A 20,696-nucleotide genomic window follows, 5' to 3' on the forward strand; every position below is an offset into this window, starting at 1 on the left:
TTTACTCGCGAGGGGTTAATGTACCACCTTTACTCGGCCATAATGGATTGAAAACGTTGCACAGTTACAGTGCGTTAATGGCCGGGTGTAATGGCCTCATTAGGAGCGTTAAATGCCTTTAAGGCTGGGCGTTTTTTGGCTGGTTCAAATCCGTAACCTCACTGCCTTGGCCGCCTATATAAAGGAGGCTTAGCCCTCTCATTCGAACAGATAGAATCCAAGTATCTCCCACTATTCCCGAGCTCCTTTCTTCCCCAGAAATTTTTTTTTCTTCTGTTTGTCGTGGTGATAGTTTTCGCACAGGTTCTAGTTCGCCGACAGTCAAGCCTATTGGTGCTACGCTTGCCTCTGTAGTCGTTGTATCCTGTGAGGTTTTCGCTCAAATAGTCCAGCATCCGTGGGAGGGCGATAAAAAGCTTCAAGGAGATCGTCCAACGGGCCTCGACTATTTTTCCGATTTGTTTTCTGGTTCTAAGGTTTAGCCGGTTTATTTGTAATTGTTTTACGTGTAATTTTTTCTTCCATGCAAATTGTCTTATACTTTCGTCAATATTAATATAATATTGCTAACACAAAATTCCTTTGAAATTTGCGGTTATATTCGTTCTCGACAGTGGTGGTTCGTGAATAGTTGTTCGTGACTAATGTAAATACACGAAATAGTCATAGAAAAAACTGAAAATATATTCTTGTCATTCTTTTGTAATTATCATATGTTTGTCATTTTCAGAGGCCTGCTCATAAGGATGTAAAAGCAGTTTATCGTAATTTGTAACAAGTGATGATTCTTTGACTCTCGAATATTACAACATAGTATTGAAAGAAGTTTCAGTAAATTTTCTTTTCAGCATAGTCTTTATTTCATCATAGAAATCTTGGACACAATAAATCATTTTAAAACTTAATACACGAACACGAATTTTGGTGTTTTTGACAAGGTACAGTAATTTCCACAGTTATCACAGATCCAAGTCCAACATAGATCCACAATAACAATACACTCTTTTTTTTTTTCTTTTTTTTTTATCTCGAGTTGAGAATTACTTACATTAATGAGGTATCTGCAAACTCCCATGAATACTTGGACAAAACTTCATACTCTCGATCACCGCTAATTTCATTCATCGGTACAGCCTCACAAATTTCCTTCAGATCATGTTTGGTAAGCTTCACAGCCAAAGATCCAATATTGTCCACCAAATTGACTACTTTGGTTGTCCCTGTTTAGAGTTGCATTGGATGACCATATAAATCATGTATATGAATAAATAAAAAAATTCTATACATGTTCAAAATTAATCATCAAAACTTGAGACAAATAGCTTTTCATACAAAAACTGGTCTCAAATCCCAGTACAATTTTGTTACACTATCTGAACTAAATGAACAGAAAATATGTTCACATAATTGAGAGTCAAAACACACCAGGTATCGGAATTATGTCGTTGCCTTGATGAAGAAGCCAAGCTAAAGCTAATTGTGCAGTTGAGCAACCATGTCTTTCGGCGAGTCCATTGAATTTTCCGTAGATAATTTTATTGTTCTCCAAATTTTCACCGATGAATCTCGGATGCATTGACTGTAACATACAAAAATCACAAAACAAACGATTTATAATTAACTTCTTAAAAATGCTTGTTAGGATGAACTCTAGGATTCAAAGCTCACCAACAAACTCTCACTATTCAAGCTCTCTAAAACTGCTTTTCCTCCAAAGAAACCGCGGCCAAGCGGACTATAAGCCACTATGCCAATTCCAAGTTCCCTAAGAAGAATTTTGTGAAAGAGAGAAACGAAAAACACTAATTCACCACAATTTAAATTGATTTTGATTATTTGGTTAAGGAAAACCATTGATCAACACATCAAACAAACAAACAAACCTGCAAAGCGGGACGATTTCATTTTCGATATCTCGGGTCCATACTGAATATTCCATCTCCAAGGCAGTGATGGGATGAACAGCATGGGCTCTTCTAATCGTGTCCAAACTAGGCTCTGATAGACCAATGTACTTAATCTTCCCTTCTTCGACTAGCTTCTTAAGCTCTCCCATCTAGTGAAGTCCATTTGGAATTCAATAATAGTTTCATTGTAAATCATTTGAGTAAATGTTTGTTAATATTTGTCTTACAGTGTCCTCAATCGGGACTGAAACATCGACACGGTGTTGATAGTATAGATCGATGTAATCGAGCCCGAGTCGGTTGAGACTGGCTTCACAACATTGTCTCACATATTCGGGGCTCCCTTTTACTCCGAACTGAAAGTCATCGGACATTATGACCCCGAACTTTGTTGCCAATTTAATTTGTTGCCTTGGAAGCTGTTTCAGAGCCTTGAGATACAAGAAACTAGCAATTTCAGTATACCATTAAGTTTGATATAACTAGATGGGTATTTTTTTTTTCTTCTTAAAAATATTGATAGGTAAGAGTGAGTAAACAGTTCTAAATTGCCAACCTGAAGAACATGTATTTAATTTTTAAAGCTGATGAGATTGTCTAAAATAAATATGTTCTCCATCCAAATTCTAGATTTGACTTATTTAAACACACCAAATTATATTTCAATCAATTCAAGCAAAAGTGTAAAGTACTGTAATTTATTTCTAGTCCTCCAGCAAAAAAATAAAGATACAATTCTCAAAGTGATGTAAATTAGTTGATAGGTTTATAATTGAGTTTATATTGAAACTAACTAACTCTATTCTGAAACTAAATAAGCTAAAATTGATCAAATAAAACCGGGGTGCAAAAATTGAATACCTGCCCAACCATGATTTCATTATGATGATTAATTCCATAAAGGTCTGAAGTATCAAAGAATGTGACACCCATATTGAATGCTTCCTTAATTACTGAACATCCATCTTCATGTGATAGAGGAGCATTGTATATTCCAGATAACCCTCCACATCCAAAACCCACTCTTGATACCTTAAATCCCAGAAAAATATTATATATATAAAAAAAAAAATTCTCAGTGATTCTTTCATTTGCAAAATAACACAATTTCAAGAAGCAAAATAATAAAAAATTAAAAATGAAAAGATTACCTCTAATCCCTGGCTTCCCAGTTTGACTTTTGGGATTAGGAATTGAGGTTTCTCTTCCATTTTGTTCAAGAAGATGATATGGGAATGGGAAATAGTTTAATAAACAAGACATGTACAGGTGACGGAGCCAGCTAAGGCTCAAAAAATTTTTTTTGCACTTTTTGCCCATTTTAAAAAAAATTACATTTTTTTCCCTTGAAAATTTATACTTTTGGCCCAATTTTTATAAATTTTTTACAATCAAGCCCCCCCTGAATTTTTTTTTTCAAATTAGCCCCCCGGATGGGCTTTTCTGGCTCCGTCACTGTGTACAGCTACATATAGGTAATTTACAAGTACCAATGTTATTATATTCTCATTGACACCAAACTATTCCTTGATATTTTATTATTCCATTCACTAGGACACCACTTTCTTTTAACAAATTAAGAATACTTAATTTAATGCAACTAGTTATGCTTTAATATTTTGTTATTTCTTTCATTGTTGTCAATGAAGTATACATTTGAGGAATAAAAACGAATCCGTGAAAACACACAACTGAAAGTTTTGTATCTAATCATCTCATCTTCTTGTTTGGTATTAATCCTATTTGAATCTCCAAAATCAAATGCACTTGAACTTTCTTTATAAAGCTCTCAGGCAGTGATTTTCCATGCAATAGTTTGTCGAATGTTCTTCCAAAATTTATTTATGAGTTCATTGAGTTTTTGGATTTGAGAGATACAATAAAGATTATTTATTATATCTGGATAGAAAGAAAAGAAGTTGGTAATTTGAAGCGGAGCTTATAGCTGTTATTCAGGCTGTTCCTGGGAAGAGTAATCAACTTGTAAACGAAATTCGTACTAATAAAGCTTCAAATATTTACAGACATAAATATATTTGTTTAAGGGTTATATAGGTATATAGCCACACTGTTACAAGGGTTTTAGTTTTAGCCAACCTTCATTTCCTGTTAATAGTCACAGCAATCTATTTACAGCATGTTAAAAGACGTGAATGACCTCAAATAACTCTAGCCAAATTTCCGCTCATTATTTTCAGCCCATTAATTCAAATAGAAAACAAAATATTCGGTCATAACTACTTGCACAAATTGAGAGAGCATTTAAAACTCTATTAATGCAGATATCTATACTCTCTCTTTATCTCTACACAACCGATAAAAACAAAATCAACGCTCTGCAACATCGGCCGACGCTCCACCCTCTGCAACATCGGCTCCGACACTCGTCCACTCTCTGCAACATCGGCCGACGCTCGTCGATGATGACGAAAAACGAGTTGTGCCTATCGGATTGGATTGGTGGAGGGATTACAGGATTTCTTGTATATTGATGATCCTTCATTTTTTTTTTCTCTTCTTCTTCTTCTTCATCGGAATTGCTGGTGGTTTTGAGTGTATGAGATTTGTTTAAGTGATTGTGAATTTGTTGAGATTTTGGTTCTGGTGAATTCTTATCCAGTATTGTAAATACTACGTTGATTTACAGTTAATATCAATTGTTTCATCGTAATGCATTGTAAATACAAAAATGATTTACAGTATATTCTTGTAAATAAGCTGAAAAAAATTCTGAAAATAATTTGGACGTTCTAAAATTATGAAAACAAATAATATCTATAAAATTGGCCTCTTATCCTTCTTATCCTCACCTCAGGTTCCCTTCGGACCGGACTAGTTGTAATGAAGAATATATTAACAGATTTTATCCATAATGAGCTGAAAATTTCCAAATACTTGTTAACAATCTTTTCAAATCGATTAAATTCAAAATTTAAAAAAAAAAAAAAAAAACTGCCTAGTTATTAGCAGACGTAATAAATAAGGGAAAAGGTGTAAAACTAATTCAATTAATAAGATGTCAAATTAGGTGTAAAACTGCCTAGTTTCCAAAAACTGCCTGTTTAAGATGGCTACGTAGCCAATTAGTTGTTTAATTAATTATCGTTCATTCAAATCCATCCATACCAGAATCAGAAATATGAGTAGTAAAAAAAAAACAAAAAACAAAAAAGCACAGAAATATGAACACGTGAAAATTCCTCAATATATCTTTCATTAATTACATTAAACCAATAGATCTCTAATTTCTGATAGCATTTTGAGTTTTTTTTTTTTTTTGGGATTATTTTTAGAATTTCTTTTCTTATATTTATATGAATGTTATCGTATTATATATTTTAATAATAGGTTTCGATGTGGAGCCATAAACCTATTTCCGGCTTATCCCACCGGCAGAAGTACAAATTTCTTATTTTGCTTGGACTGTTCCATTAATTTCTTTTATTGGATTAATTTCTTTCAGGGTAAATTTCGAACATAACATGGCTTACCGATAGCGGGACGGGACGGAATCCCCGCTACCGGTATGAACAGTAACGGGACGGGACATCCCGTTAAGGCGGACGGACGGGACTCCCGTCCCATTACTTTGGCTAACGGGATCCGGTGATCCCGTTAGTCCCGCTATTTTTTTTTTTTTTTAATCTCGGCCGTTGGATCTTTGATCCAACGGCCCAAAAAAAAGAGCCGTTTTTTTTTTACCGTTTAAAAAAGAGCCGTTGCTTCATTTCGGCCGAATTTTTAATTTTTTTTTTTAACCCACTTATTTCTAAAATCTATAAATACCCCCCCCCCCCCCCCCCCCCCCAATTCATTCATTTTCTTCACACATTTCATTCACTCTCTCTCAAACTCTCTCAATTTCTCTCAACTCTCTCTCAATTTCAATCTCGAATTCTCTCAATTTCTCTCGTTTTTAGTCTCATACGCTTATATTTTATCATGGCATCTTCATCCCACAACCGAGGGGGTCGAAGGGGAAGAGCTTCCCGAGGTCAACAAATGCACCGTTTTGAAGAAAATTGGTTGCACTTATCTCAAAACGCCCCCGACCCAAACACCCAATACTCCTTCGATCCAAATTACGTTGCTCCTACTTTCCACCACTCGGATTTCACCGAAATTCCAAACACACAAATGTCATATTATCCTCAAATGGATCCCGAGCAAGCATATCAAGCACAAATACCGCCATCCGAAGTCGCTTTTCAAGAGTTTCAAGTGTTCGAGCAACATTATCGTGAATCCCAAAATCCAAATAAAGAAGAAGACGACGACGAAACCCAAGATCCAAATGAACAACATGATGACGAGGAGGAGGAAGATGAAGAAGAAGACGTCCCACCACCACCACCTCAGCCTCGAACTCAAGTTCCACGACCTCGACAACGTGAGCAACAAGAGGATACCCGACAAAGACGACAACGACGTGCCCGACAACAACAACAACAACAACAACAACCACCTCAACAACAACAACAACCACCGCAACAACAACAACAACAACAAGCACCTCAACAATCACAAGCACCACGACGTCGAGCGAGGTCTGTTGTCTGGACGTTCTTTGAAGAGGTGATTGCCAACGGTGAAAAAGCCGGAAAATGTCACGTTTGTGGCAAAATCTTTAGCGCTCATAACACTAGAGTTGTGACGTCGCTATTGTGGAGTCATCACAGACACTGCCAGGGGGGGACACAATCTGGAGCCTCTACAACCCAAGTAAGTAACATCGATCCTTTAACATTTAGACGTGATTTAGTTGAATATTTTGTATCAACCGATCAATCTTTTAGTCATATCGAATCTCAAGACTTTGTTAGATTCATTAGTTCTCTTATTCCAAACGTACAAATAATGTCTAGGAAAGCCTTGAGATCCGATATCCTAAAATGGTTTTTAGGAGAAAAAGAACAAATGAAAGACTCAATATCCTCTGGTAGATATAGCGTAGCCTTAACATCGGATATATGGACCGGTCAATCTAAGATGGACTTTATGAGCGTTGTAGTCCATAACATAGACGACGATTGGAACCTGAACAAACGTATCATAGCGTTTAGGAGGATAGAAGGTTCTCACACTGGTGAGAACATCTTAGATATCATAGTTAGTGTTTTAGCTGAGTGGGGTTTGAACAATAGGGTTATATCTGTGACCTTAGATAATGCCACTAGCAACAACGCCATGATTAGGGAGTTGACCCAAAAACTTAACGCAGACGAAACCCTTATACATCAACGTTGTGCTACCCACATCATCAACCTCATAGTTCAAGCCGGAGCCGCTAGCTACGACCCTTCGATAAACAAGATTAGGAATTATATAAGTTGGATAAATAGTTCAACCTCTAGAGTAGATGAGCTTAAGAGACGGCTTAGACTAAACGGCCTTCAAGAACGCACCTTTCACCTAGATAACAAAATTAGGTGGAATTCAATCTTTCTTATGCTGACCAACTTCTTATCCGAGCGTTACGTCGATGTTATTGTTTCTTACATTAACAGCGTACATGGCGAAAACGCTATATCTGATTTGGATATTAGGATGGCTGAATCATTTGTTTCTTTTCTCGACATTTTTTATAAAGAAACTTGTTATCTTTCTGCTGTTTACACTCCCACTTCTTTTCTCGGTCTTCATACTATGACCGCAATAGCTGTGCATCTTGATAAAAAAAAAACGAAACTATTTTTCAAGATTCTATTCAAGCAATGACAACAAAGTTTTTAAAATATTGGGGGGCTGGAAAGGTTCCATTACTATACGGTTTTGGAGCCATTCTAGACGTCCGATGTAAAATTGGAGGTTTAAAATTTTTTTTGAAATACATAAGAAACCATTTTGTGGACCAAGATTACGTTGCACTTGATCTTCCGAGGATCGTGCAAGCTTTTTTTGATCTTTTCAAGGTTTACGAGGCGAAACTTCTACCGCAATACCGAGCGCAATCTTCTCAATCACAGACGCAATATCCGAGAAGACACCAATACACGAATGTCTTCGTCAACGCGCCCGCGTACAGCCCGTCTCCTCAACAACAAGAAGCTGGGACAAGTCAGACGAGGTCAAGCGCAACCGAAGCACGGTCCCATCCGGAGATCCAAGAGTACGATAGGAACGATTGGGTCAGGTCGGACGACGAAGCCATCGACCTCTTGGTTTGGTGGAGGCAGAATGCGAGGAGGTTTCCGATCTTGTCATCTATGGCACAAGACATCTTCACCATCCCAGTTTCAACTGTGTCCTCTGAGGCGACTTTTAGCAGCGCGGGCCGGATCATCGACGATAGAAGATGCAGCCTGAAACCGGAGATGGTCGAAGCATTGACGTGCGGAAAAGATTGGATTCAACATCGAAATCGAGCACAAGAAACATTCATGTGCTTCGATATTCTAGACGATTTTGAAGTTGATTTTGCAAACGTAAACATAAATGGTTAAAGTATCGTGTATAACAAAGGGATATCCCGGCCCTTGTCCGGGATAAATTTTCAAATAATTAACGAGGAAAGTGGTGCTCTTTTTCCTCGCCGTCGCACATTTTTAGGGGTCGGTAAGGTTTTTTAGGAGGCCCATTTATAATTTCACATTTTTTTTATTAATTTTTCTACCCATTTACTTCACAATCTTTTCAATTAAGTCATTGTATATAATTATTTAACTTCATTTAAATCTTCATTTCTACCCACTTAATTTAAATTCCTTACAATTACATCCTTCTATTTAATTATTTAAATTCTTTTAAAAAGTTATTTTTTTTATTATTTTTATTATTTTTATGCCTAACGGGGTCCCGAATTCCCGTTAGGCCGAATCCCGCTCCCGTCCCACTACATAACGGGACGGGACTCCCGTTTCGCCAATTAACGGGAGTGGGACGGATGGCGGTAGCGGGAGACGCGGGACTCCCGCTAGGCCAGGTTTACTCATGATGAGAGGTAGAGAGATGATGATGACGACGACGAAGAACTAGAAACAAAACCATATAATAATAATAATACTTGCAAATAGATTTAAAAAAAAAAAAAAAAAATCATGATGCAGAATTCAGAAACAACACACCAGAGCACGTATTGCACAATAGTAATTTTCACTGGTGACCAAAATCATTAAAATTAAGCGTCGCAAAACAAAAACAAAAAAAATATGTATCGACTTCAAATGTCCACAAATTTCAGAATTCAAAACTATAATATCCAATTAAATCTACGTATTTCACTGCGTTGTAGATGCGACTTGGCCTCCGCCGCCGCCGCCGAGGCCCATTTTGTTACCCAATACTGCGAGCTGTTGAACGAAGTCGTCGCCGGTGAGAATTTCGGTGGTCCCGTAAATGACGTGCTTGGCGGGTTGTTGGCGCTGCACGAGCTCTTGCAAGCTCCCATATTCGACGTAGTTACCGCCCCCGATCATGAACACGATCGCCTCCTTGAACGGCCCTTTCGATTGCCCCGATCCCGATCCCGATTTCGGAGCCCGGGGATCGAAGACTAGGTAGGAATCGATCTCCGGGTTGGGCTTCCCTTCCATCAAAGCATCCACGGTCCGCGTCAGAGCCAATTGTCTGTCGTTCGACAAGAGGTTTTTCACTCCGGCGGTGACCGCGCTGATGGATTGCCCGTAGAGCTTCTCGGCCCAGTCCACGATGTTGCTCCGGCTCGCGGCGCTCACAGACGAGGCTAAAGACACGTTCAGCGACTTGATCTTCTTGACGTATTGGAACGCGCTCGTGTCCACTTCCGACTCCCTCAGAGCGGCTTCCACGGCTTCTGCTTCGGACTGGTTCAAGGTTTCGAGGGAGATCAGGTACGTGATCGCGAATCTCAGCTTGTCGTTCTTCGTGCCTTTCCCTCTGAGCACGGACAAGAGCTCGCTCCGGTCGATCCCGCCTCGGACGATCATTTCGTTCTCCTTCTTCGCGAACGAGTCGAGAGAGCGGTCCTTGATCTCGCCCAGAAGCACGGTCGCGATGTTCGTGTGCTTGTCGATCACTTGTTTCCTCTCCGTGAGCTCCGGGAGCGAGTTCACCGCGTTCATCAAGTGCTTCGTGTTTCCGACGAGGTCGGTCCCGTCGAATTCGGCCCCGTCGGAACCTCCTCCGGTCCTTCTGTTGACCTCGTCCACGTCTTTCTTGTACTTGTTCAGCTGGGTCTCGATCTCAACCGCGACTTCTGGGAATTCGAGAGACCCGTTCGCGGCCCAGAACGGATCCGAACCGTCCAATTCGTACGATTTCGTTCCACCTTTCTCGCCGGGAACGTTCAGCCTATTCAGCCTCAGGCCGAGAACGTCGTGGACCAGAGGACGGTACCGGAAATCGTGCTGTATCGCGACCGAGAGCTCGAAATTCCGATCGAAGATGCAAAGGATCGGACGCTGGAACGAGCCCGCGAAATTCCCTCCTTCCGTGAACAGGTTGTTCTTCGACAACAAGTGGTCTCTCAGTTTCTGGTCCAACGCCGACGCGACCATCTCGGCCGCGCCGCCACGCGGGCACCGAATGATCGGCACGACCGCGAGCGTGGCCAAAACGCAGAACAGCCCGCTCACTATCTTCTCAATCACCTCCTCGATTTCTCGGTCTCCGACCGTATCGTTCAGCTGGACATAGCACGAACTCTGCGCCAGAGAGAAAAGATTCTCCTCCAACGTCACGAACTCCAAGTACTGATCGTGAAGCTTCGATATCCGACCGATCGAGTCCGATTGCAGGGTCCCGGAAGCCAGATCTTCGAGAAGCGGGCGAGGAATCGAAGACGAGAAGTTCAGGTGGAAGCTATCGTACAGCGAGCGAGAAGCGTCGGCGATGATCCGCTGGATATTGGCCGGGCTGGGTTGGACGAAATAGACCGCGGGTACGTCGAGAACGGGTTTCCGATCCTTGTCGATCAAGAAGTAGAGTGTCACGCCGTGTTTTCGGAGATCCTTGACGTGAATCAGAGGGGACAGTATGTTTTGGCAAAACCTATCGAAGATCAAGATCTTGTAAACTTCCTCGTTCGCCGTTCCAGTTGCGTTCACAGGTTGGTTCAAATTCAACAACCGTATGATACATTCTGAACCAAAATATGAAAAAATAAAAATCCCAAATCAAATCAAACATCTCAAAAGCACAATATGAAAATAAATGGAACAGAAATTCCCTCTTAAAAACATCACATTATTCACCATAGATCAACCAGCACGAAAATGTTATACTGACTTGATCTAATAGCATTTTCAGCTCCTAAATCCGAAAGTCCATTATGAATCAGATTACAGATCAAATTCGTTCGTCAATTAAGAAATTAACGGAGAAAAGACTTGTGACCAATAGTCGATAAGCATCGAGAAATGAAGATAGATCTGGCCACGAAGTACGAAAGTCATAAACAGAGCACTTACCGGTTTGTCTTTGACGAAGATTGAGAGCCATGGCTGCGAAATCTGCTTGTTTTCTACTGAAATATACAGGGCTTCGATTCGAATCAGGGTCGCTTAAAGACGAAGCTTTTTCTTACAGAGAGCTCTGCAAAATTGATTCAATACCAGTAAATAGAAGAACTCCCCCTATAGTTCTCTCCGAACTTAATTTCCCAATTTTTGTTTTTAATTTCATAAAGACCTTTTTTGTACACTATTTTCCTAGATATTTACAATTTTTTTTCTTCTATATAAAGTTTCATTTAACCTTCTTTTTTTTTTAATTACAAATTCACTTAAAATAAAGAAAAATCATCTAAACGAAAAAGATTATGAAATATTTAAAAGATGGATTATTGTTAGAATTATAACTTTCAAATGAAGTATTTGTGTATCTCCCTAAAAGGGATGCATTAACTTTAAAAATACATATATAAAAAATAGATACATGGCAGTTTTTTAAGAGATTTATTAGTATCTAACCTCTACTAAGAGCGGAGATTAAATTAGTAATCAAACTATCAATTTATTTTAAAAGATAACCGACATTGATTAAAGTCTAAAAAATATCATTCTCTCTCACACCCAAACACCCAAACACTACACTCAAACACCACATCCACACCCAAACATCACATCACGATTTTTCTCTGCGATCCACCGGATCTTCGCCAGAGACTCGCCGTCGCCGGCGCCGAAGAAGGAGCTCCGGAGTCAATCGCCACCGTCTCGTATCTCTTCCGGAGAAGCTCGCACCGGTTCTCTTTACCGGTGGTTCCGAAGTTGATTCCGACGTGGTTGTCGCTCGGGTCGCCAAATTCGGAGTTAAATCGCGTGTCGACTCGAAGGCGGCGGAGGCGGGGCCAGCGCACGCGGCGGTGGAGGTTCGATTTCAGATTCTAGGGTTTTTCGTTTGACAGTTAATCGGATTAACTGTCACAGTTAATCTGATTAACTATCTGTCAGAGTTAATCTGATTAATTGTGACAAACTTCTTCCGAAAACGATTTCGAACATTGGCGAGTCTCGCGATTGCGCTGATCCGGCCGTTCGAAGGTCGCAAGTTCTGTTCAGCATATTAACTGAGATAGTTAATCAGATTTACTGTGAAGGTTAATTCGATTAACTGTGACGATCCTCATCCGGAAACGTTTTCAAACATTAGTGAGTCCTACGGCTGCACAGATCCGACCGTTTGAAGGTATGGTTGAGATTTCGCCGTTTGAAACTTTAATGAAAACTCGGATTTCGGCGCCGGAGACGGCGAAGATGAAAGTTAATAAAATTTATTGTTGTTCGTGTTACTAGTTAATAAAATTTACTGTTGTTCTTGTTACAAGTAATGAGATTTACTATTTTTTTTGTTACCGTTAATATTATTTACTCTGACAGTTAATAATAACATCTTAAGGGTATTATTGGAATATTGGAATGTTATTATAACAAATTGACTATTTTCCTAAATATGTTAATATTTTGGCTATAATTTTAAAATAAGAGGTTATTTGGGCTAGATACCTAACCCGTCATTTTTTAATTAATATTTGACTTTTTTTCTTTTTCTCTCTCTACGTGTTTATAGTTGATAAAAGTTAATAATAAAATTCAATGAATTACCAAATAAATAATTAAATCATCTCTAAAAACCGAAGGCACGTTCTCAAACACTGAAATAATTTAAAAAGGATTAACGCAATTCAATTTTTTTGGTGTGAATTTCGTGGAAGATTTAAAGTCTTGCACTTGATTTACCATCATCATTGAGCGCACAAAAAAAAAACACGAAGAAGCGACTTAAAATTTACAATTTAAAGCCTACGTCTATGGTTTTTGGATATATCATCCAATCAAACCCAACACTCTCCACGGGAGAATTGAGGGGTTTGTGGGTTTTGCTTCTGCCTTTCATTCTTTAGTTTGGCTCTCTTTACTGAGGATTTATAGGTTAGGGCGAGCTGAGGAGTTGAGCGAGCTGCGAGCTGAGGAGTTGAGCGAGCTGGTTAGGTTAATACGGTGTCGTTTTACTTATTCAGTTTTCTTTTAGTTTCACGTGTAAGTGGACACGTGTTATGTTTTCATTTGTTCGTTCTTTTGAGTCGGTAAAGTAGTTGTGCGCTACTATTTAATTACCAGTTGTACTTTCTTTTCAATTAATGAAATTCATTCTTTCTTTTCTTCATCTTCTCGATCCAACCCCAAATCCTCTGGTTTTCTCTCGTAGCTCGGATTCAACATGGTATCAGAGCTATCCGTGTTTTAGTCAGACAATCCAAGCTACGTTTGTCTCCATTATCGGTCACAAGTTTTCTTTGAAGATCTGCTCTTATGGATTCTGAAAGAACAACGCCGACTGGAGAAGATTCCAAGAAAGTCATACCTCATAGGTCTATGGATGACGATCTTTTAGATCCGTACTATCTCCACCATTCTGACACTACCAGCTCGGTTCTCGTATCGCAAGCTCTCACCGGAGACAATTACATCTCTTGGAGTAGATCGATGAAGATAGCGCTGGATGTGAAGAACAAGATCGGATTTATAGACGGATCGCTCGTCAGACCACCGCCAGAAGAAGTGAAGGCTCATCGACAGTGGAATCGCAACAACAAAATTGTCCTCTCATGGATTCTCAATTGTGTATCGAAAGAAATTTCATCGAGTTTGCTGTTTGCAGATACATCGATGGAAGTATAGAAAGATCTGGAAGAAAGATTTTCTCAGAGCAATGCGCCGAGAATCTTTGAGTTACGAAGGGAATTTGTGCATTGCCTTCAGGATCAGAAGTCGGTTGGCTTGTACTACACGAAATTGAAGTCTATTTGGGAAGAACTGAGTAATTTCAGACCATGCTGCAAGTGCGAATGCAAATGTGGAGGAGCAAAAGAATTGGCGGCTTTCTTGCACTCAGAATATGTCATGCAATTTCTCATGGGACTGAATGAGAATTACGCTCAAGCGAGAGGTCAAGTTCTTCTGATGGATCCTGTTCCACCAATCAACAAAGTCTTTGCACTTATCACTCAGGAGGAGAAGCAAAGATCGATCCAAACAGATATGGTTGGAAATGTTGAACAATCAAGCACCATGGCGATGAATGTTGCTCAAGACCAGAAGAAGTTTAACAACAAAAAGGATAAACCTACCTGTACTCACTGTAAGATGATTGGACACACCGCTGACAAGTGTTACAAGCTTCACGGTTATCCACCAGGGTACAAACCATGGGTCAGAGGCCAAGCCAATTCTGTTGAAGGTGTTCAAGTGCCTGACGACGTGAATGAAGCAGTAAAGGCAATGGAAGGATTTTCAAGTGACCAATGCCATCAACTCATCAACCTTCTCTCAACTAGGCTCACTTCATCAGCTATGCCTCAGACGAAATCTGGAGAAATCAACATGACATCTTACACACCAGGTTATCTTTGTTATAGTTGTTCTCAAATTTCTTCTGACAAATACCAAAAGATGTGGATTCTTGATACTGGTGCTACTAAACATATCTGTTCTGATCATTCAGTTTTTATGAGTCTTAAGCCTTTACAGAATTCCAATGTCACTCCACCAAACCATACTTCTATCCCGGTGCATTTTTATGGTGATATCCGCATCAACAATAATCTCATTCTAAGAGATGTTCTTCTTGTTCCTAGTTTCATATTCAACCTTATATCTATCAGTGCTCTGACTAGCAAAACTCATTTGTCTGTTTGTTTTACTGATCATGGTTTCACTATACAGGATATGTATCACAAGAAGACGATTGGCAGGGGTGAAAATCACCAAGACCTCTATGTTCTCACTGATCAAAGCCATACCATTGCTTTCATCAACAAAGTGTCTGATCAAGTGTGGCATAGACGTCTTGGTCATCTCTCCTACAAATGTCTTGATACTATAAAAAACAAACTTCTTTTTTCTTCATCTGACAGAAATGAGCCTTGCTATGTTTGTCCTGAAGCTAAACAGAAGAGGCTTCCTTTTATTTCGCAAAATAAACGTTGTGATAAGCCTTTTGATTTAGTTCATTGTGATATCTGGGGGCCCTACTCTGTTATCTCTATAAATGGCCACAGATTTTTTCTTACTCTTGTTGATGATTGTACAAGGTTCTGTTGGATTTTCTTGTTGAGGAATAAATCAGATGTTCACACAATTTTACCTCGTTTTTGTGCCTTGATTGATAACCAGTTTTCTGCCAAGATTAAACTTTTCAAGTCTGACAATGCAAAGGAATTGGTCTTTGAACAATACTTTGCAAAACAAGGAATTTTTCACCAATATTCCTGTACTGAGACATCTCAGCAAAATTATGTGGTAGAAAGGAAGCACCAACATTTGTTAAATGGCTCTCGTGCTCTTTACTTTCAATCTAAGTTACCGGCTGATTTTTGGTCTGATTGTGTTTTGACTTCTGTCTTCCTCATAAATAGGACTCCTACTCCCTTGTTAGATAATAAAACACCTTATGAGTTGCTATATAATCACCCTGTTGACTATGCTTTCATGCGTGTGTTTGGTTGCTTAGCCTTTGCTTCCACTTTGAAAAACCATAGAACTAAGTTTGCCCCTAGAGCAAGGCAGTGTGTGTTCATTGGTTATCCTCCGGATTACAAAGGTTATCGTTTGCTTGATATCAAAACCAGAAATGTTTTCATTTCTCGGGATGTTATCTTTCATGAAAATGTTTTTCCCTTTCATAATCTTTCTAAACAAGACCAGAATTTTGATCCCTTTTCCTGATCTTGTTTTTACCTTCCATTAGTCCTGTCTATATTCCTTCTGTTGAGTGTGAAAATACAGATGATCACAGTGAACCTGACATTAGTCACACAGATGGAGATGATGATCTTGATGATAATGATGGAGGACTGGAGGATAATGGTGGAGGACTGGAAAATGATGATACAACCACTGATCAATCCCATAGCAGTCCATCTATTCAAACCCAATTGGCTCCTATGAGACCACAAAGGGTTAAACAGCCACCTACATATTTGCAAGATTATCATTGTGGTGTCACCATCACTGAATCAGGTGGTAAAATAACATCACCTCATCCCATATCTAAGGTTATAACATATAATCAGTTATCTCCTTCATATTTGGCCTTTTGTTTGGTAGTCTCGACATGTCCGGAACCAAAATTCTATCATCAAGCAGCTCCACATGCTCATTGGAGGAATGCCATGAATGAGGAACTTCAAGCGATGGAGGACAACAAAACCTGGACCATAGTTCATTTGCCTGCACACAAGAAAGCTATTGGCTGCCGTTGGATTTACACCAACAAGTTCCATGCTGATGGTTCACTTGCCAGACACAAAGCAAGGCTTGTTGCCAAGGGGTACAACCAGAAAGAAGGCATAGACTTCATCAACACTTTTTCTCCACTAGCCAAACTGGTGACAATGAAACTGCTGATAGCTCTTGCAGCATCACAGAAATGGCATCTCACGGAGTTGGACATTAACAATGCCTTTCTCAACGGAGATTTGGTGGAAGAAGTCTATATGGATCTGCCTCTTGGACTTCAGATTCAGGGGGAGCAAAGAGAGGATTCAGCATCAAAACTTGCCTGTCGACTGCATAAGTCAATCTATGGGCTTAAACAAGCCTCTAGACAATGGAATGTCAAGTTCACAAGCTCGGTGATCTCAGTCGGGTTCACGCAATCAAAAGCAGATTACTCCTTGTTTACAAGAGGGAGTGGAGACACCTTTGTGGCTATGTTACTCTATGTTGATGACATCATACTGGCAGGACCATCCTTGGAAGCCATTGGTGAAGTAAAGGGATATTTGAGTTCCACTTTCAAGTTAAAGGATCTGGGCCAGTTGAGATTTTTTTTGGGGCTAGAGATTGCACGGTCATCCCAAGGATTGGTGTTAAGTCAGAGACATTATGCTCTCCAGTTACTTGAAGATTATGGGTTCACAGAGTCAAAGCCACTACACACTCCGATGGATCCAAGACAAGTTTTAACTGCTGAGACTGGAATTGCTTTGCCAGATTCAAAGCACTATAGAAGTCTGGTTGGACGACTCTTGTACTTGACCATTACAAGGCCGGATATTACTTTTGCAGTACATGCCTTGAGTCAGTTCCTTCACGCTCCAACTGATGAACATCTTCGAGCTGCACATCATTTGCTCAGATACATCAAGTCCAATCCAGGGCTTGGTCTGTTCTACTCCTCTCAGTCTTCGACACAATTGAGAGGTTTTGTGGATGCTGATTGGGGAACGTGCAAGGACACTCGGAGATCGGTTACAGGCTTTTGTATGTTTATTGGAGATTCTTTGATCTCCTGGAAAGCTAAGAAACAGTCAACGGTGGCTCGTTCTTCTGCGGAGGCTGAGTATAGGGCGATGGCTTCAGCTACAAGCGAGATTGTTTGGCTGCATCAACTGCTTAGAGATTTCAAGATTGAAGCTTCATCTAAGTCTGTTTTGTATTGTGACAACAAGTCGGCAATTCATATTGCTGAGAATCCTTCATTTCATGAGCGGACAAAACATTTGGAGATAGATTTGCACTTTGTCAGAGATCATGTCAATGAAGGGACTTTTAAGCTCTTGCCGGTCAGGACTCAGCATCAGTTAGCTGACATGTTTACGAAGCCGCTGTCATCTCCACAACTACGTCTTACTTTGTCCAAGCTTCATCTCAAGGATGTGTATTCGCTTGAGGGGGAGTACTGAGGATTTATAGGTTAGAGCGAGCTGAGGAGTTGAGCGAGCTGCGAGCTGAGGAGTTGAGCGAGCTGGTTAGGTTAATACGGTGTCGTTTTACTTATTCAGTTTTCTTTTAGTTTCACGTGTAAGTGGACACGTGTTATGTTTTCATTTGTTCGTTCTTTTGAGTCGGTAAAGTAGTTGTGCGCTACTATTTAATTACCAGTTGTACTTTCTTTTCAATTAATGAAATTCATTCATTCTTTTCTTCATCTTCTCGATCCAACCCCAAATCCTCTGGTTTTCTCTCGTAGCTCGGATTCAACACTCTTCTCCACCCAATGAGGAGAACGTCCAGCCTTACATAATATGGGCACTCTTCTTAACGTTTTTGGATAAAAAAAAAAAAAAATCTTGCATTTTAGTGCGCATGAAGACAACTTCAAATGGAAAAATAACTTGCAGCCCATTAGTGTTATTGATTAAGGAGTTACAATCATTTTAGCTCAGCCTTAAAGCCCATTTATAACCAGCCTATTACTACACAAAGTGTTTCTGAAACAGTTTAAAAAACGTACAAAAGTAGGAAATTTCCAGCCCAGCTCGGTTCGCTCGCCTGTGCGTGATGGATTTGAGCTTGCGAGCGCCCCAACCCCTCTATAAAAATTGGTCACCTGTGAGAGTCTAAAGGTTTATTAAATTTTCTCGAATGTAAGCACAACAATATCCACATATCTATTTTACGTGAGACTTTTGTATGTGCGTCACTTTCTCATTTCACAACAATATAATCACCATTTTTATGTTTTTCAACACATTGTGTGAGCATCAATTTCTCATTCATCATAGCTTCAATTTTGACAAACAAATAACTGATCTTATACATCTTGCAACGAGGAATAAGAATATGTCCAAACTTTTCAGTTTCGAAGAGTGGTTCCCCCCGAATATTTGCCATAACTAAACCGATAACGCGATAGTAAATCTTCTTTAACACCATTAATCACATATTATTCCAATAGTAAATTTTGGTTGCTATCTCTTGATGAAAATAAAAACATTAATAATTGGTGGTGGAAAGTTAAGCTTGTAGCTGTTTCTCAGGGTGTTCCCTCGAAGAGTAATCCGCTGTATAAACTTGTGAACGAATTCTTTGTACTATATACTAATAACGCTTTATATATTTCAAATTAAATCAAATTATTCCATTAAAATATCCAAAGAAAAAAGATGTATGAACTTGTGAGAATTCCCCAAGATATCTTTCGTTAATTAAATATACAACATATCCGGAAAGCTAATTTCTGTTAGAAATCAAACCCCAGAAGCGAAATAAGCAATACATAGTATTCCTAATAGCTAGTTCTATTCTATACTTTAGTAATAAATCAATCAACAACAGAAATAGCCAACATTAGTGTCTGATCTATCAACCTGTTTGGTCGATGTTAGTTTCAACGATCTCTTACTATTCACTATCTTTGATGAACTTGATCCATTGTCACCACGTCCTTTTGACTTTGATGAAATACTATTCAATCTGCATCAACAAATAAACAAATTAAACTTATACACTTTTTTACAGGTAAAACAATTTGAGAGCTTAGAAATGAAAATAAAAAAATCACAAACCTGGGTGAGATGTGAATGCAAGAGCCGAGTTTTTTCTGTAATCTCTGGCGAGCTCGGAGAGCTGTTTCGCTCAAATCCCTGGACGAGTCAATATCGGATCGGTCTCCTTTCAAGTACGACTCGGACGAGTGGTCTGAGTTAACTCGGTTGTTGATTCTTCTTCTGTGAGGCACTCCTACACCTGGAATCATTCCTGACATTTTTCTTAATGATTAATTCTATCGATCTTTTTTTTTATGGGAATTCTATCGATTTTGGGGCTATGATTATGCTTTGGCTATCAAAAAATGTGGGAATGCTTTTAAATAGAAATGTATAAAGAGTTTGAAGGTTCTCGGAAATTTGGGCATCGAAATGATTCGAGTTTGCTTTGGATTTATTTTGTTGTGAGTTTCCTCGTTATTGCTTCACAAACTAAAGAAAAGTAAATGGAGTTTTTGCCACGTGTACTTTGTGCAATTTTGGCTTTTATCAGATCAATCATACTTATTAGTTTTATTTAGTAATATTATGACCTTTAAATTTATTTTTATTTTTATTTTTTGTATGGTAGCTAAAATCAAGACACAGTCGTAAACGACAGCTGGCTGAATTATAAAGCCTGTGTTGTATAGATGAGAGTTAGTTGAATGTAACTGAGTATATAAACTCCAAGAAACAAGTTAAAAAAAAAAAAAAAAAAAAAAAAAAAAAAAAAAAAAAAAAAAAAAAAAAAAAAAAAACCAGAAGATTAGGACACACGTGAGAAAGAATCAGAGATGAAGTTGATTGAACCCAGTGCTAAATCAACAACTTGGGAGTGAATCTTTGTAACAGTGTTGTGGGTGATCTTGAGGGTGTTGGGGGTAGCAACCCAAACCAACGTGTCTCCTCTTTTCTTTCTCAGTTCTGTGATTGCGTGTGAAACAAGAATCTGAGTTGTGTTGTGTGTTGATTCATTGGTTGCTAAGATATTCCGCATTTGAAGTGTAAAGGTTTCTACATCCTCAAAATAAAGCTCTCTCCAGCAAGAGTATGTGCAATACGATTACAAACACGCGAAATCTATAAAGCAAAAGGAATTCCTCAAAGATAGGATA

General features: G+C 39.1%; 3 protein-coding genes across 3 annotated transcripts; 1 reads left to right on the plus strand and 2 right to left on the minus strand.

Annotated features, from left to right (window-relative positions):
* Nucleotides 1-816: 816 nt before the first annotated feature.
* Nucleotides 817-3,166, minus strand: LOC149393176 (perakine reductase-like). Its single transcript, XM_089616550.1, has 7 exons — nt 3,059-3,166; nt 2,769-2,939; nt 2,135-2,338; nt 1,884-2,056; nt 1,669-1,765; nt 1,426-1,579; nt 817-1,220 (listed from the first exon to the last, which is right to left on the minus strand). The coding sequence occupies exons 1-7, from the start codon at nt 3,116-3,118 to the stop codon at nt 1,045-1,047; spliced, it is 1,035 nt and encodes a 344-aa protein (XP_089472676.1). The 5' UTR covers nt 3,119-3,166; the 3' UTR covers nt 817-1,044.
* A 5,816-nt stretch (nt 3,167-8,982) lies between these two features.
* Nucleotides 8,983-11,491, minus strand: ATSLY1 (Sec1/munc18-like (SM) proteins superfamily). The gene is made up of 2 exons (XM_089616549.1): nt 11,294-11,491; nt 8,983-10,965 (listed from the first exon to the last, which is right to left on the minus strand). Exons 1-2 carry the CDS (start codon nt 11,322-11,324, stop codon nt 9,125-9,127), a joined length of 1,872 nt encoding a protein of 623 aa, XP_089472675.1. The 5' UTR covers nt 11,325-11,491; the 3' UTR covers nt 8,983-9,124.
* A 2,208-nt stretch (nt 11,492-13,699) lies between these two features.
* Nucleotides 13,700-18,012, plus strand: LOC149393178 (uncharacterized). Its single transcript, XM_089617928.1, has 8 exons — nt 13,700-13,999; nt 14,087-14,726; nt 14,829-14,944; nt 15,050-15,157; nt 15,500-15,596; nt 15,837-15,926; nt 16,112-16,348; nt 16,433-18,012. Exons 1-8 carry the CDS (start codon nt 13,700-13,702, stop codon nt 18,010-18,012), a joined length of 3,168 nt encoding a protein of 1,055 aa, XP_089474054.1.
* The last annotated feature ends 2,684 nt before the right edge of the window (nt 18,013-20,696 follow it).

The sequence above is a fragment of the Urtica dioica genome, chromosome 6 (genome assembly GCF_054948205.1).
Source record: "Urtica dioica subsp. dioica isolate 48M chromosome 6, U.dioica_male_clone48M_v1_H2, whole genome shotgun sequence".
NCBI lineage: Eukaryota > Viridiplantae > Streptophyta > Magnoliopsida > Rosales > Urticaceae > Urtica > Urtica dioica.

Coding starts and splice junctions, on each gene's coding strand:
- LOC149393176 (XM_089616550.1), bottom strand. CDS start 3,118: ATGGAAGAGAAACCTCAATTCCTAATCCCAAAAGTCAAACTGGGAAGC. Junction 2,339..2,768: donor ATGAAATCATGGTTGGGCAG/GTATTCAATTTT, acceptor TTGTATCTCAAG/GCTCTGAAACAGCTTCCAAG. Junction 1,580..1,668: donor TGAATAGTGAGAGTTTGTTG/GTGAGCTTTGAA, acceptor TGTATGTTACAG/TCAATGCATCCGAGATTCAT.
- ATSLY1 (XM_089616549.1), bottom strand. CDS start 11,324: ATGGCTCTCAATCTTCGTCAAAGACAAACCG. Junction 10,966..11,293: donor TCTTCGTCAAAGACAAACCG/GTAAGTGCTCTG, acceptor ATTTTGGTTCAG/AATGTATCATACGGTTGTTG.
- LOC149393178 (XM_089617928.1), top strand. CDS start 13,700: ATGGATGACGATCTTTTAGATCCGTACTATCTCCACCATTCTGACACT. Junction 14,945..15,049: donor ATAATCTCATTCTAAGAGAT/GTTCTTCTTGTT, acceptor TTCACTATACAG/GATATGTATCACAAGAAGAC. Junction 15,927..16,111: donor TTATCCTCCGGATTACAAAG/GTTATCGTTTGC, acceptor GTGAAAATACAG/ATGATCACAGTGAACCTGAC.